The sequence below is a fragment of the Sycon ciliatum genome, chromosome 5 (assembly GCF_964019385.1).
Source record: "Sycon ciliatum chromosome 5, ocSycCili1.1, whole genome shotgun sequence".
Classification (NCBI taxonomy): Eukaryota; Metazoa; Porifera; class Calcarea; order Leucosolenida; family Sycettidae; genus Sycon; species Sycon ciliatum.
In genome coordinates, this window is record NC_088647.1 from 33,941,484 (window position 1) to 33,956,956 (window position 15,473).

The 15,473-nt window shown below is 48.3% G+C and overlaps 1 protein-coding gene and 1 non-coding gene across 3 annotated transcripts; both read left to right on the top strand.

Annotated features, from left to right (window-relative positions):
• The first annotated feature begins 244 nt into the window (after nt 1-244).
• LOC135818421 (angio-associated migratory cell protein-like) lies at nt 245-12,868 on the top strand. 2 transcript variants are annotated; one of them, XM_065331793.1, is made up of 12 exons: nt 248-362; nt 492-596; nt 3,525-3,662; nt 4,525-4,641; nt 5,267-5,412; nt 5,994-6,138; nt 6,712-6,792; nt 6,950-7,098; nt 7,892-7,971; nt 8,273-8,366; nt 10,288-10,442; nt 11,934-12,868. In XM_065331793.1, the coding sequence occupies exons 2-12, from the start codon at nt 530-532 to the stop codon at nt 11,995-11,997; spliced, it is 1,236 nt and encodes a 411-aa protein (XP_065187865.1). In that variant the 5' UTR covers nt 248-362; nt 492-529; the 3' UTR covers nt 11,998-12,868. The 2 variants fall into 2 exon arrangements, with proteins under 2 accessions (XP_065187864.1, XP_065187865.1); XM_065331792.1 differs by having other exon boundaries at nt 245-596.
• Trnai-aau (transfer RNA isoleucine (anticodon AAU)) lies at nt 9,964-10,037 on the top strand. Its single transcript has one exon. It is a non-coding gene; the product is annotated as a tRNA-Ile (tRNA).
• Nucleotides 12,869-15,473: the final 2,605 nt, after the last annotated feature.

Genomic DNA, 15,473 nt, shown 5'->3' on the forward strand with positions numbered 1-15,473 from the left:
GGCTCTTGACTTGATTCGACACGCCCAGCAGACGTGTTTGCGCTCAACTCGCGCCATTTTCTCTAATTTTGACTTTGCTCACGCTGTAAATCTCAACTCAGTCGACATCCAAATGCATGCCCGATTCAAAAGCATCTCACTGATCACGCACATGGCCAAAATGGGCAAGTCAAACTCGAACTCGAAGGCCGGATCGCCAAAGACGTGAAATACACGTACACGTACATGCATGTGCATGTGCATGTACATGACTTGCAGGACAGAAAATAGATTGCAGAGATCGAGAAGAGGCTTCTTTTTGTAAGCGTCGTGGAGCGTGTACCTTCTTCTCTCATACTGTTCTAGTCGTGTTGGGCAAACAGGTAGGAGTGGAGCTGAGTTCTGGTGCTGCACTTGGCGATTGGCTCGGCGTGCAAGTTTGATTTCGTGAGCACGTTATTCTCAGCGTTTGATTTCCCATTGAAATCATCGTGAATTATTATTTGGTGTAGGGCGAACAGGCCCCATAAGAGGACGGAAGTAGGCCGAAATGGACGATAATATGGACTGCAACGAAGAGGTGGAAGTGGTGGAGCTGGATGAGAACGACCCCAGAGGTGAGCTTTTGCGTTACGGGCTTTTTTGTGTCTGGCTATTTTGCTTTTGAGGACATGGTCAACAGTTTATTGTTTTTGGTAAAGTATGAATATCTCGAAAAAGAGGGATTGTGTTGTTTCCGACGATGTGTATACGTTCTATAGATCTAGTACACGACATATCATTCTCAAATCTTGCGTAGATGAACTGCACGCGCGCGCCCATCCAGTGTGGCTAAATGTGGCTTTGCTTGGGCCTGGAGGGTTGCTGGGAGTTCACGAAGTAATTGAATTATCCTGAGTGAGAGCTAGGGCAGGCTTTCATGCTAGCAAATGACGTCATCCCTATTGAGATTATGGCGTACTAGTGGCACTACTGCTGCACCCACCTCTAGTCTGGCCCTGTTGTGCAGTGTAGTTCTGGCTGGATGCCTAGTTCAAATGCATAGTTTGAATGCTCTGGTGAGGCGTTGTGAGTCCCAGCAAAGAAATTTATCAAGCACCAATGCATTCCGCTTGTACAAGATGCAGCAGCCGTCCGACTCTAGTGTGGTGTGCTGGTGTTTGCTTTGATATATCAGGGTTGTTCCTGCCCAGCGTAAGTGCAGATTGATGGGCAGATAAGACGCCTAGAAAGTTATGGCGGTGGAGAGCACCAGTCGTGCATTGCGGTGCACAGGATGATATTGAAGCATGTCCCCTCCCCCCTCCCCCAAAAAAACCCACACACATACACATTGTGAGGTTGTTCGAACTCCAAGCCGTAGCTTGAATAGGTTTCTTCTATTGGAAATCGGCCGTGCCTAGTGGAATCCAGCAGCATGTCTCCAACCTTCTTACTGTAGTATCAGTGAGTGATGTGTTCCTGGTCGTCGTTTGTGCATGGTATTGGGAATGCATGAGAATGACACCTGCAGTCAACCTCATGAATAACGACCCCGGGTATGTATAACAACAACTCGAGAAAAACGACACAATCTTCGGACTTGGTGACCATTTTGACTGCATACTTTGAGCCTCGCGGGCAAAGACAACGTGCGAATAACAACACTCTTCGCATGCACAATCCAGGGTTGTTATACGCAAGGCTGACTGTAACTGGCTAGGCCATGTAACGTAAAAGTGATGTTTCCCTGTGCTACCGTATGCCACTAACTTATGCAATGGCTGTGTCTGTCGACTGGTCCACAGTACTGTCGAGCGCCGAAAAACGATGCGCTGAAGCACGAACAGGCTGGAATTTTACGGATACCCGTCCGTACATGGTGGCTCAGCTACGAATATATTTCTACATGAAATAAGATCAGCCTAGGCCGGGACTCTCAACACACAGTTCTTTGGCACCAGGCAGTACTGTAGTACGATGAGACTCTGAGTAGCAGTCGAAAACGATTGCATCGCCACTGTTGAATTGTGTTAAAAGCTTGGCTAGTGTTTATGTTAGCCGGTCCGCCGTGCTTGGTGTATGCATGTGCTAGTTTGTGAACTGGTCTGAGCATTGCACGGCTGTTGATGTGTTGGTGGGCACTGGCATGGCATTATGTAACACACCCGCTGTATGTGTGTGCCATTGCTCAAAGCCAAGCATGTGTACATGTACTATTCTGAGCTGTAGTTCACAGAGTGCCAGATACTTAATGTCAAGACATCCTTGCGCTGTGGGCATTGAACATAGACGGAAGATGGGGCGTTGTAATTTTCAGTTTCACGCCCCATACCAGTCTTGAACACTAACACGATACGTATATCGACTGTAGGAGCAAAGGATGGCAGTGGGGTCCATCTACAGTATTGAATGTAGCACAGTAAATGTAATATTAAAAAGCAGTGCTGGTTTTGTGGGTTCATTTCCCACCTATTTCCTGCGCCCATCAATGCAGCTACTCCTGGTTTGGGCGTGTGCTACAGGCAGTACTAACCATTTTGTGGTGCAACTGCAATGCAATGTTTCCAATGGGCTTTCCTTTGTCTTTCCTTGCTGATTTGATTGTTTAGTATTGGGGTGTAATTATGGGCTTTTCCTGAGTGCCCCATATCCGTATCCCCACTGCATGCCTGCCTGGTTTCCCAGTCATGTCAGGGTGTGGGCTATAATTATATCCACTTTTCAGGCCAGGCCATGTTGGTACATGTAGCTGGGTCATGGCTTTAATGTAAACTTGAGTGCCACCCTTGTCCACTGAACAGTCAGTGCCTGTACATCGGTGTGGCTACAGAGTGCAGTGCAGCACTCGCCTGGTACGTTGTGCTCATGATCTGTGTTTGTGTGTATGTATGGGTGTGGGTTTGGATGAAATGGAACAGTGTGCATTATTGTACTTGACTACTTTTACAGTGGCTGCTGTGTTTGGTGCCTGGGCAACCCTGTACTGTGTCTGTGTGTGTGTATTTGTGATAAGCAGCCAAAGTAATATGAATTGGATGTGTATGCTGCTCTGTGTGTTTCAGGAGTACCAAATAGGGATACGTAGACTGTAGGGGGGGGGGGGGGCATTCAGTTGGTAATAAGCCTGACTGTGCCTTGATCCTTGGGAGTAGAGGCGTACCTACGGAAAAGTCTACTCTGCCGCACGCCATTTTTGCCACGTGGCATTCTGTTATTGAGTGGTTTCACAACTTTGTCATGCGACTTAATTTCGTGTAGGAAGTGATCATGGCATATGGATGGTGGACCCGGTATGGCCAACGACATCATGTGGCCCATTGATGCAGGAGTTGAGTGGAGTTCATACCAACATGGCTGTCCCGTATGGTCATGTGATAGATGGGAAACAGCTCTGTAGTCATGTAGTCATAATTATAGATGCATGAGAATGATGTGCCCATGCTTCATTGTGGTCGTATTCGAAATTTGTGCATGTGTGGGTGTGTGTGTGTGGGTGTGCGTGTGCGTGTGTGTGTGTGTGTGTGTGTGTGTGTGTGTGTGCCTGTGTATGTGCCTGTGTGCAGTATCTGCCCTGGATGAGATGGCAGACAACGCCAGCCTGGAGGGACAGCTGGACGAGAGTGACTACGTTGAGGAGCAGCAGGATGCGCAGAATGAGCCGAGCCGTGATGACGCCAGCGTAGTGTTCTCAACACATACAGGTAATGCATGTGTAGGGCTCTACATGATCTCTTCTTTTCAGAGTGGTTGTTGTTTTTTAATTCTTTATTCTCACGATGGCACCATCGCCAATAAGAGGTTTTTTTTGTTTTTTTTGAATTCTTTATTGTCACGATGGCACCATCGCAAATAAGTGTTGTTGTTGTTGTTGTTGTTGTTGTTGTTGTTGTTGTTGTTGTTGTTGTTTGTTGTTGTCACCCGATTCCAATGTTGACATTGAGTATCTAATATCCGTAGGCTTACTTCTTCCGGAAACGAAAACACTGTGACCCTTTTATTTGCCTATTCTGAAGTTACTGTCCTCAAGAAATGTGGATCAGTGAACAAAACACTTCAAGGCCATGAGTAGGTATACTTCTTTGAAGTGTATAGTGTACTATGTACACAACTATACGAAAGAACTAGGTACCCTTTGAGTCTCACACGGTCTCATCAACGCTAGGATTCCCAGAGCTCAGTGCACCAGAACGGGCAGATCGATCAAAGTCAAGAAGTTTTTTTCCCCCAGAAGAATTACTAGTGTATGAACTAAGCATGTGCGTATGCATAATACTTCATTGTCATTCCTCTGTAGAATACATGCTTCATCATTTAGACCTTCGATGAGTCGCCCTCATCTGCTCGATGTGTAACATCTGTTGTAGTTTGCTGATGCCCACAACAACCACAACTATCCAACCATGCAATGCAATGCAATGCAATGTAACCGTTAAAAGACCAAGACGATCAACAGCAAACTACAACAGACGTTTTAAAACATTTAGACTTTTTTATCTTTAAAACTTGCTCTAGTCTGATTTGGTTCTGTGCTTACTATTTTGGTTTGTGCCGCGTACTTCGCAGGGTCCGTATTCTCAGTGGATGTCAGCAAAAACGGACAGTACGTGGCCAGTGGTGGCGAGGACGACCTAGCGTACCTCTGGCAGATCCACAACGGCAACACCATCATGAAGTGCTGCGGTAAGGACTGACTATGCCGATCAACATGAGATTTGTTGCCGTTGTTCCGTTAACCCGTGCCCGATGTGCGACAATCGAGGGCAGTATTTTGGATTTGAGGTTTCAATTTATGGACAGAGTGCATGCACTGTTAGCATGTCTTACGAATGTTTTGTGCAGGGAACTAGGGTTTGTGGGAGGGTTACGGAGAGAGTTGAAAGCTGAAACGAAACAAGTTCATCATAGGTGCTTTTTCAACCTCTCCATTCGCGCTGAGCCACCCTAGCACAGCCGATTTGAACTCAATGGTAAACGATCGGCTTTCCGTAGTCCACATAGATTAAAAAGGAAGACACGGCTAGAGTACAGGATGCCCTTCAAACATGAGCTTGTGGGTTTGATTCTCAAATTGTGTGGAGATGATTACTACCCCCGAAAGACCCTGAATTGCATACCTGACTTCGGTTGGGGAGGCAAAGGCGACCGGGGGGGGGGGGGGGGAGATAAGCACCGCCCTTGTTACGCCGAGCTAATTTTTTACATTAGGTCTCTGCCATGTCTTGCCCCTACGATCAGAATTGACTATAGGCTACCTTGACCTTGACCTTGCTGCGCACCTCTGACTCTTGCCATGTATCTGTTGCAGGCCATAAAGACTCAGTATCGTCCGTAGCCTTCAACCACGACAGTAGTTTGCTAGCGACAGCTGACGTTGCCGGCAATATCAAAGTCTGGAAGCTGCCGTCGGCAGTGTTGTACTGGTCAGAAGATAGCAATGGAGTAGATCAGGAGGTAAGCCTGCTGTTGGTGGTGCTGCTGCTGATGATGATGAATGGGGCCCGGGCGCAACGTTGCTCCTGCTGCATAGTATCAAGTCAGAAACCTTTCTGGTTTTTTTAGGTGTGTGTGTGTGTGTGTGTGGGGGGGGGGGGGGAGGGGTGCTTTCAACACGTACATTTGCACGAGATGGCTAGTGTCTATTACTGGTGTTGGTTGCATGCTATTTTACATCAACAACCACACCATTACTGCGCTCTCCGAATGCCGAATGCTGCTGCGTACCCTTCCTGATCGCATTTGATTGTTCTTTTTTGTTGACTTGTAAGTGTAGTTGCCTGGAGTACCAGAGCTAACCATATGCCGGGCTGTAGTGTGTGGCAGTTCTTACCTACCTGTTTCGATTTTATTTTGTCTTGTATGATTTATGGATGACAGAATGGCAGAAGTGAAGCAAGGCCATTGAGCTATCTCTCTGTCTGTCTCTCTCTCTCTCTCTCTCTCTCTCTCTCTCTCTCTCTCTCTCTCTCTCTCTCTCTCTCTCTTCCTCTCTTGATTTCATTCTGTTTCTTTTTCTGTTTCTGCCATTCCTTCAGTGGATATCTTGGCATCCGTTTGCCAATGTTCTCGGCGCTGGCATCAATGATGGTGTGGTATGGATTTGGCAAGTACCCTCAGGACGATGCAAGACGTATCTTGGTAACAACTCCCCAACTCTATGTGGACACCTGATGAATGATGGTACGGAAATATGGACTTATGCACCTGTAGTCCTAGTGTTTAACTTGCCTTTTCTGTTCCACTTATCTCCCACCATATGAAAGGCACCGTAACCAATAGATGTGCCAGTGCACTCATCGGTGGACTGACGTGTTTGATGCAAGTAGATCAATGCTTATCTAGAACGTGTAGCGTTTCAGCCATGTCACAATTGCTTGAGGCTTATTGGGCTCGGTACGTCTCGTACTTGATAGGGATTGGAGACCGTGGAGTTCTGGACAGGGATGTGTAGTGTTGTGTACTGCTATACCGAACTAACCATGTCTCTGGACATTTGAGTAATGTGGCCATTGGTCTGGCTTTATCTGACTGCTTTGCTACCCTGGCCTTCTTGATACGGAGAATACATGTGAATAGGGGCTGCTTTTGCTCCGATCACATCCCCAATTCCAGTTGTGTCCGTCCTCTGTAGAGCAGGGGGTTCACGTGTTTCCGGGAATGCTACTTGTAGTTTCATCCCCCTGCTCGGCCTGGTTTACCAAGTGTATTGTTTCCATGACACTTGTGTGTGCGTGTGTGTATGGTGTGTTGCAGGAGCACATGCGATTGCTGGGTACAAGGATGGCACTGTTCGGGTATGGGATATGAAGAACAACACACCCATGGAACTGAAAGGTAACCTGTGTGTGTGTGTGTGTGTGTGTGTGTGTGTCTGTGCGTGTGTGCACGTGTAAGAAAAGTTACATAACTGGCTGTTCTGCTTTTTTAAATGTCTTGCAATTTGGAATGTTGATTGTTCTTTTCTGTGACCTGCTTTCTTCTCGTTGTTCAGTTTCTGCACCGACTGTAAACGTACTGAGCGTGGCATCACTTATCATCACCGACGAGGAGGACAAGCCAACGTCACTGAACCCCGTGGTGAAGGCGGCTGCGGGCTGCGAAGACGGCACCGTCACAGTCTTCCATCCAGGCAATGGAAAAGTGAGTGCTCCTTTTTGTTTGTTCAGTATTTAAAGCGTAATTTGCTCTATTTATGCCATCATGATAGATGAAGAATGAAAAAGGAGGATACTTTCCCACCAGCAGAAGTAAATGTTTGAGAATGATCTCACAGGCTTGCTGGAAATTGACTTGTAGTAGAGTGGGTGCCGGTTGCATCATTTAATCTCTGATTGTGAGGACTGGCCACTACCGACATTAGTGCTCGGAAGTGTCTTTACAACGGTACAGACCGTCACCAGATCACAGAGCTAGGGAGAATAGGGGTACACTGGTCAGACAGATGTGCAATGAGACCCTATTCACAACTCTCTCTCTCTTTCTCTCTCTCTCTCTCTCTCTCTCTCTCTCTCTCTCTCTCTCTCTCTCTCTTTCTCTCTCTCTCTCTCTCTCTCTCTCTCTCTCTCTTTCTCTCTCTCTCTCTCTCTCTCTCTCTCTCTTTCTCTCTCTCTCTCTCTCTCTCTCTCTCTCTCTCTCTCTCTCTCTCTCTCTCTCTCTCTCATCGTCTTCTTCTCCACCACAGTAGTCATAGTTTTCTCGTTTGCCTGACTGAACAGATAGCACTGCTTGTTCACCGGGAGCTCTTCAGACTTCTGCTGGAACCGTCCTGGATTGTGTGATTTCAGTCTTGCCTATGCTGCGTTGGTCTTCTTGGTCAGTCTACATGTACTGACATGCATTGCCATGTTTGTTCATGCATGCGTACGTCTCGGTGTGTATGTGTGTGTGGCGTGGGTGGCTTGCTTTTTTCTTGTCCTATCTGTTTGCTTGCCAGCTTTTTGCGCGTCTGCAAGCAGGCTTTGCAACGTCGGACGACGGATCGTGTGGCATTGAAGCCATGGTCTTCTCGCCTCAGTGAGTCCCGTACCAATATTGTGTCGAGCTGCCCTGTATCTTGCTCCACCGTTGCCAATCCGTGTTTGCTTTGTGCCCATATATTGTACGCATAGATAGCATGAATCATGCTGTGGTTACTGATGTAACGATGAGCACAAGACTGGAGTGCTGTAACCAAGGCAGTGGCCACAGTGTGCGAGCAGTGTGCTAAGCACTTTGATGCGTGTGTGTGTGTGTGTGTGCATGTGTGTGCTCGTATGTTTGTGTTCGCGCATGTGTGCGTATAATTATGGTTGTCCACATGTGGTTGTCCGCACAGAGACGGTCAGTACCTGGCAACAGCCTCTCTTAGCGGCACAATGGCTGTGTGGGACATAGCACGTCAGACGGCAGTGTACACGATGCCCCATCCGGTAAGTCCACGGTCCCTTCATCTACGTATACAGTGCAGTGGATCTGCCATTACAGTTAAACCTGTGACTAGCGACCACCCCTTGGGGCCAGAGAAAGCGGTCTTTAGTGGCAGGTGGTCCTTAGTTAGAGGTTTGCACCGCACGATCATATGAATGTGAGACCGTCCGTGCCTGGCAAAGTGGTCTGTAGTACCAGGCTGGTCGCTAGTCACGGTGGTCTTTACTTACAGGTTTTACTGTATTTGCATCAGACCAAGACATGATATGGTTATAAGGGTGATACTGTTACCGCATGTATGTGCATGGGTAACTACTAACTGGATTGTTTCATGTATATACTGTATGGCATATTGCATGATTTTTCATCTTGTACACTCTTTATAACGTCAAGAACGCTCGTCCTGCATGAATGCTCTATGCAGTATGCGCATACCGTAAAATCCCGCCAGAGCGCCCCTACCTCCGCCGCCCTTCGAGTAGGTCCAGGTGGGGAGGGGCGGATGGGCGAATCCTACTTACCGCATTCAGTACTAAATTAAAAAAAGTACTCACCCTACGAAAACTGTTCGTGCATCTCGCACACCGACCAAAGGTCAAGAGCCACGAGTCGTACTGACCCATCAAAACTCAGGGTTTGTGCGATCCCTGGTCAAGAGGGTGGGCACGGTTGCGTACATTTCCAACGGGTTCGAGCACTGCAGTACAGTACGGCATCACAGAGTCATACGAGGATACAATCAATCACTTCCCTGACAAGAAGTCAGGGAGGGGCGGATGGGAGAGACAGGGCGCTCTGGCGGGATTTTACGGTGATTATGCACTCTTGTATCACCTGCACCTGGCGTGCAGAAAATGATGCACATTGCTCGCCAATCATTGAGCGCGTTCGATTACACACATTTCGGTCTATTCTAGAATTACATGTAGTTATGGTGGATGCACCGTACGATTACACAAATTCCAATTCCAAGTCCGTTAATTCTGACGAGAGGGCGAAATTGCTAATTCTCCCACCAAAATTGATGCACTTGACGTACACGCCATGCTAGGTCCACGTGCGCGCGAGGGTGTACGGGATCGCACATGATCCCTTTTTACGATTTTACGTGTAGCCACCCAGGTTATCTTCGACAGGGCATTATTCCACCTGTGCTGTCCTCGTACTTAGCAGATGAAGAAGCCTCAGTCATAACAAGAGGACATGAAAAACAGAGTATGCAGCTTGGGGCCTTTTCTGCTATGGGTGTCTGTCATGGCGGAATTCCGTGATTACATCATATTTGGCGCAGATCTGAGGCGGGAAATGGCGTAGTGCGTACAACTGAGCTGCAGTTGTGCAGAAAGAGACCTGCTTGAATCCTGCGTGTACGCACTACATCACTAAAATGATGTAATCACGGAATTCCGCCGTGACAGCCACCCATCCGAGCTGCACACTCTGGTTTTCATGTACTCTTGGTCATATCATAACAATTACAAACAGGGAGTCGTCAAAAATATGACTCCCAGTATACAACTGCAGGGGAGTTCCTTTTCTCTGTCATCAGCCAAAGTAAATCTTCGTTAACTTGTGCTCTTGGCCTTGGTATTTGCATGAGCTCCCATAGCTCAGTCGGTTAGAGCGTCGTGCTAATAACGCGAATGTCGCAGGTTCGAGCCCTGCTGGGAGCACGCTCTTTTTTTTCTTTTTTTCTTCTTCAATACAGTTGTATGAAACTGGAATAGGGAGCGTTGGTGTCTGTCTCCTTGTGTGTTTTCTCCTGTTGACTCATAAAAATCTTTTTCTTTGTTTTGACTCTGAAAATCTCCGTTTCGACTCGGAACTCTGTCTGTGCTCTGCTCCGCACGACAATCTGTGTTGGCAAGAGATCTTGTTTTGTTGACGAAATTCTCTAATTTGTCTGTGCGTTTGTTTGTTCAGGCTAGCGTGATTAGAATCCGGTGGATGCCCCAGAGTGTGTTTGTAGTGTCGGCATGTCTCGATGGCATAGTGCGCGTATGGGATGTTCGCTCTGGACAGTGTGTGCGCGACTACCTGGGACACCGGGACGACATCCTCGACATGGTGCTGTCCGAGTAAGTGCAACTGGTTGTGCTCTGTCGTACTGCTCTGTAGGAACATGTACTAGTATGTCCTTGTGTGTGTGTGTGTCACTGTCTTTCTCTCTCTCGCTCTCTCTCTCTCTCTCTCTCTCTCTCTCTCTCTCTCTCTCTCATGATCTTTCTTTCTTTCTCTCCCACTCTCCATTTCTCTCTCCCTATCTCTCTCCCACTCTCTCTCTCTCTCTCCCCCTCTCCCCCTTTCCGTTTCTCTATCTCCATCTTTCTACTTGGTCCACCCAGTTAAAATTGGCGCTTATCTTCTCACTTGGTTTTTTGGTGTTCTGCCTGTGCCACACGGCATGGAACCACCGATTCACCATCCGAACATGACCATTGACCATTGCATCCGACGACATGGCAGCACAAACCATCACAGAAGTTGCGATCGGTTCGTTTGAGTCTTTTTGACGGAGCTGCCGCCGACGAACACTTCCGTCAGCGCAAGAAAACACTGCAACCTCCGCTCGAGTCCGTAAAATAGGTCAGGATGTTCGCTTTTCAGAGCGATGGAGAATAGAGTTTCTGTCTACTTCCAGCTGTCTGATGGCAAGGATTGTTTACCCCGGGGAGGTATAGAAAAGCTGAAAAAGCGCTTCGCGAGCTTGAATTTCAGTGCTTGCCCAGTACAGCGCCTAGTGAAGGGCTATCACCAGCAAATCGCTGACGAAGAAACTGCAGCTCATGTCGATGTCTCCAGTAAGTGAGACCAATCCGGCGGACACACTTTGAAGCTCCCAGAGGACAGGGCAAAGGAGTTAATCAAAGGAAACACCAAGTCCTGAGAGAAACACTGGTGCAAAGGACTTTCAGGAAACTAGCCGAAAAGCCTGGTGCACGGCGTTGTAGGTGCAGTACGCACAGGTGCTACATCAAGCGGAAGCTATCACTGCGCTGCATGTACAAGCACCAGCGGCTCGCGTGGGTACGGGTGCTGATCAGCAAGTACGACAAGCGCAAGAGGCGATTTGAAAAAAGGACACTGATATGGCGTTGCCTTTTTGTCTCAAACAAAGTCGCATTATTGCGACGAACGGGGATAACACTTACAGTCAACATGCGAGCAGTCTCACTCAGCTTCTGATGGGAAGGTGACAGGCACGCACTGCCTTTGAGCGTGATTCGAGACGAGGAGAAGTGGAACAAGCTATGAAACGACCCGTGCAGCAGCTGTCCGGATCGTACGTTTTGAGCTCTTCCTCCAGTGACGATAGTGGCGAGGAGGATGTGTAACTTGCTTGAATTTTCGACTGAGCTGCTTACTGACATGTAAATAATCATGTATATAGTGCTTTGTGATCGTGGCTTGCTTCAAATACTCGTATTTCTTTCCTGAGACAAGTGTGAAGATAAGCGCCAATTTTAACTGGGCGGACCAAGTATATGTTGTCTTTCTTCAAGGCTTGCTGCCAATTGTGAATTTGAGCTGTTGTTGTGTTTGCTTTCTCTCTTCACATGTCTGTGCAGCACAAGTAAAGCCGTTGTGTCAGCGTCATCGGACGGAACCGTACGTATCTTTTCGCTAGCGTAATGTCTACTGTACAGGACTCTCCCTTCTGGCTTGCTGCTGACGGACCATACCCCGGGGATTGGCAATCCTCAAAGCGTTTGCTGTGGATCATGGCACTAACTTGAGTGAGCGGGCGTATGACTTTGTCGTCTGTCCTGGGCTGACGGGCCCAGCTGGGCTTAGATAACGCCTCTGCCAGTATCCAACGCTGTGATGTACAAATACATGCTCAGACTGCTCCGTCGCTGTGCTGTACGCGTCGCTCAAACTGCGCACGATGGCGCTGCTCATGCACCGGCTGGCGAGGAGAAGAAGAAAACTATCCAACTTGCTGCGCATCAATGCGATCGCTGCTGTGATCTGAGTCCCGCAAGCTTTCCAGCGGTAGCCAGCTGAATCTCTAGCTTGTCTCGTCTGCTTCGTCTTGTGGACTCTAGTACTCGCCGATAGCATGATGTAACAAATCTAAATTGACGTCGCAATCTTTTATTATACTTCAGTAGGCTTTCCGGACTTCAGATTAGCTTGGTTCTTTCTAGTGCCGTCTAGTGCGTCTCGAATCGACTGGACACCGAGAGATATTGATATGTGTTGCTTACATGCGCGTGCGTGAGTGATCATAACAGCGTTCTGCTTCTAACCAATCAAGGGTCTCCCAAGAGAATTTCCACCCGTGCATGTGTATATGCTACTGCTGTGCTCAAGCGTAGGCGAAGATGTGTGCGAATTGTCTAGTCAGTCTTCCGATATCATGCAACTGCTTTCTAAATCTCTCTGTAACGTTATTCTCATCATCTTCTTTAGACTAGACCCTCTCTGGTCGTGATTTATGTTCTGCGGAGCTGGAAATTTTTACACGGCAAGTGCCTCTCACCCCGGAGGTAAAGCTTTATCAATTTGTTGTGTCTCTCTGGCTGCTGTGCGCTGTGAGGTGGTGTTGCTGTCTTGCTTGGCAGCGGTGGTGTTGGCAGGGGCTGTGCTTCATGCTGAGGCAGAGTGTGTGGCGTCCGCCGCTACTCTTCTCGTATTTCGATAGCGCCATGTGGTGTAGCACACACACACACACACACACACACACACACACACACACACACACACACACACACACACACCTGTCCTGTCCTGTCGACCCACTGCCTTAAAGGTTACGTGGTCCCATTGCGGGAGGAGGGAGAGGAGCAAACACGCCGGTGCCGGGTCAGGTCCCTGGACTGCCGAAATCTCCGAGAGCAGTGCTGACACATTACCGGTAGTGGAAACTTGGCACGTTCATCCGTTGTTGGGCGGTTCTGGCGAGGTCTACAAGGAGCGGAAGCGGGCTGGCTAGCGATTGAGGCAGGCTGACACCTGTGCACAGCGAGTCCACCCCTGCTACGGTACCATCTCCCACAATCCGCGCATTGACATGCACCACGCTGCTGATGGACTGGCTTGCGACGCTCCGCTGTGCACTTGTGGCGCTTAAGATCACTTGGTCTAGAGCAGACCTTTCCACAGGTGGGGCACTCAACGGGGGCTGCTGCGGCCAGTTCCTTATCCTGGTCTTGGTATCTACATCGCCATTCCACGCGAGATGTGTTAGCGGTCTGGTACCAGTTCACAATTTGGTTATGTCGAAGATCGACCGACACGCAGTCCTTCCACCGTTTCCTTGGTCCATGGGCAGGTCTGACAGGTGGGAGCTGGCCAAACAGAAGGCACTTCGGCATGCGGGTGTCATCCATGCGCGCCAGGTGACCTAGCCACTCTAGCCGACGATGCCGAAGCTTACAGGTGATGGTCTCCGGATCGCCCCACATACGCAATAGTTCAGCATTGCTGATGTGGGCATCCCACATCTGCTGTCTCGACACACCAAGGATAGAGCGGACGCAACGCATATGGAAGGTGGACAGGCGTTGCAAGTCGCCCTGAAGGGGGACCCAGCACTCAGAACCGTATAGTAGTAAGGACATGACACACGCGTTGAAAACACACCTCTTCAAGAACACAGGAAGCTGACCATTGGCAAATACAGGGCGCTGTAAAGCACCACAGGCCTTGGAGGCACTCGCAATGCGGGCGTTGACGTCCACTGCCGAACGGCTGTTGCTGGCGATAATGGAACCCAGATACCTGAATTCAGCCACATTCCTGATCCCAACATCCGCCAGCGTGAGTGGGACACAGTCTGCATCTTGGATGTTGCTGCCGCACACCATGAATTGGGTCTTGGTAGTGCTGACAGTCACACACACACACACACACACACACACACACACACACACACACACACACACACACACACACACACACACACACACACACACACACACACACACACACACACACAACATGGTATGCACCCACGCACGCCACGCACACACACACACGATCCCCGTGCGGGGCACGACGTGGACACAGCACGGTCAAGCACCACAGGCACTACTACTGCATGAGCCTGCGAAACAGTCCATCCCTACCTGTAGCTCTAATCGCCCGGGTACTTCATAGAATCAATGACTAGGATTCTGGCTTCCTTCCTGTCCATTCTCTGTCTGAATTAGGGAACATCAATCTAAAAAATTATCCAAGGAAATGACCAATGCCAACATTCACACGCAGTCATCATCTGGCACAGTATGAATAGAATTGATTGGGTTCTGTTGGCAGCAACAGTGACCATGATGACATGCAAGACTAAAAATACCACGAGCATACTCTGCATTGCCGTGCATGGTCTAAAACTATTAGTAGTACATGTACTGGTGTAAGGAGAAGTGCACCTGACCTGGTTAGAAGTCTTGAACTGACATGGGGAAGCTGAACATAAGTTATTAAACTGCAACCACCATCGCTTAGTCGCCCAGTTTTGCCTTTTAGTAGTGATGCATTACATTGTATTAGAAGTTCTCTGGTCTATCCCCATATCCAGACATACCCACACACATGCACACTAACGTTTAGAAAAAATGCCAACCATGATTGTATTGTGCTGTGGCAGAATGCTAACCAGGTTCAGGGGAGACTTTGCTTTGGTGAATTTAAAATTGTGTTGTCGTAGCAGATATGTCCGTACTACAGTCCATTCAGAAAAAAATGAACTTCTAGCTTTTGGCCATAAATGGGTCAAACGTTGAGTTTTTTTAGAATTTTTTTCTGCAATCCCATATGGAATCCTCTTCCAATTATGTTTCTGAAGTTTTTTTGTCCAAAAAGCAAGCCATAGCAAGAATAGGATTTCGGCCAGGTTTTGCCCCAAAAGCACTGAATTGGGAAAAACCATCAAAATCCAGGCCGTTTGACCCCGCCTGCAACAGTGCATTCTGCGGTTCGAACCCCAGTTCAGGCACCCTTTTTGGACCCTTTTTCAAATTTCAAAGTTCGCAGCACTGCACTGTGTACGATGAAATCACGAAAAATCGCCAAATACGGGAGCTCGCCAGAGCCAGGACCCAACTTTTTATGAATGGACTGTAGTACTGGTTCCTTTCCTTGCAAATTAAGGCATTTATGGT

Bases quoted from the DNA above. Each gene is read 5' to 3' on its own strand.
- LOC135818421 (XM_065331792.1), top strand. From the start codon at position 530: ATGGACGATAATATGGACTGCAACGAAGAGGTGGAAGTGGTGGAGCTG. The intron at 3,663-4,524 runs GTAATGCATGTG...CGTACTTCGCAG, and splicing joins AGTGTTCTCAACACATACAG to GGTCCGTATTCTCAGTGGAT. The intron at 8,367-10,287 runs GTAAGTCCACGG...TTGTTTGTTCAG, and splicing joins TGTACACGATGCCCCATCCG to GCTAGCGTGATTAGAATCCG.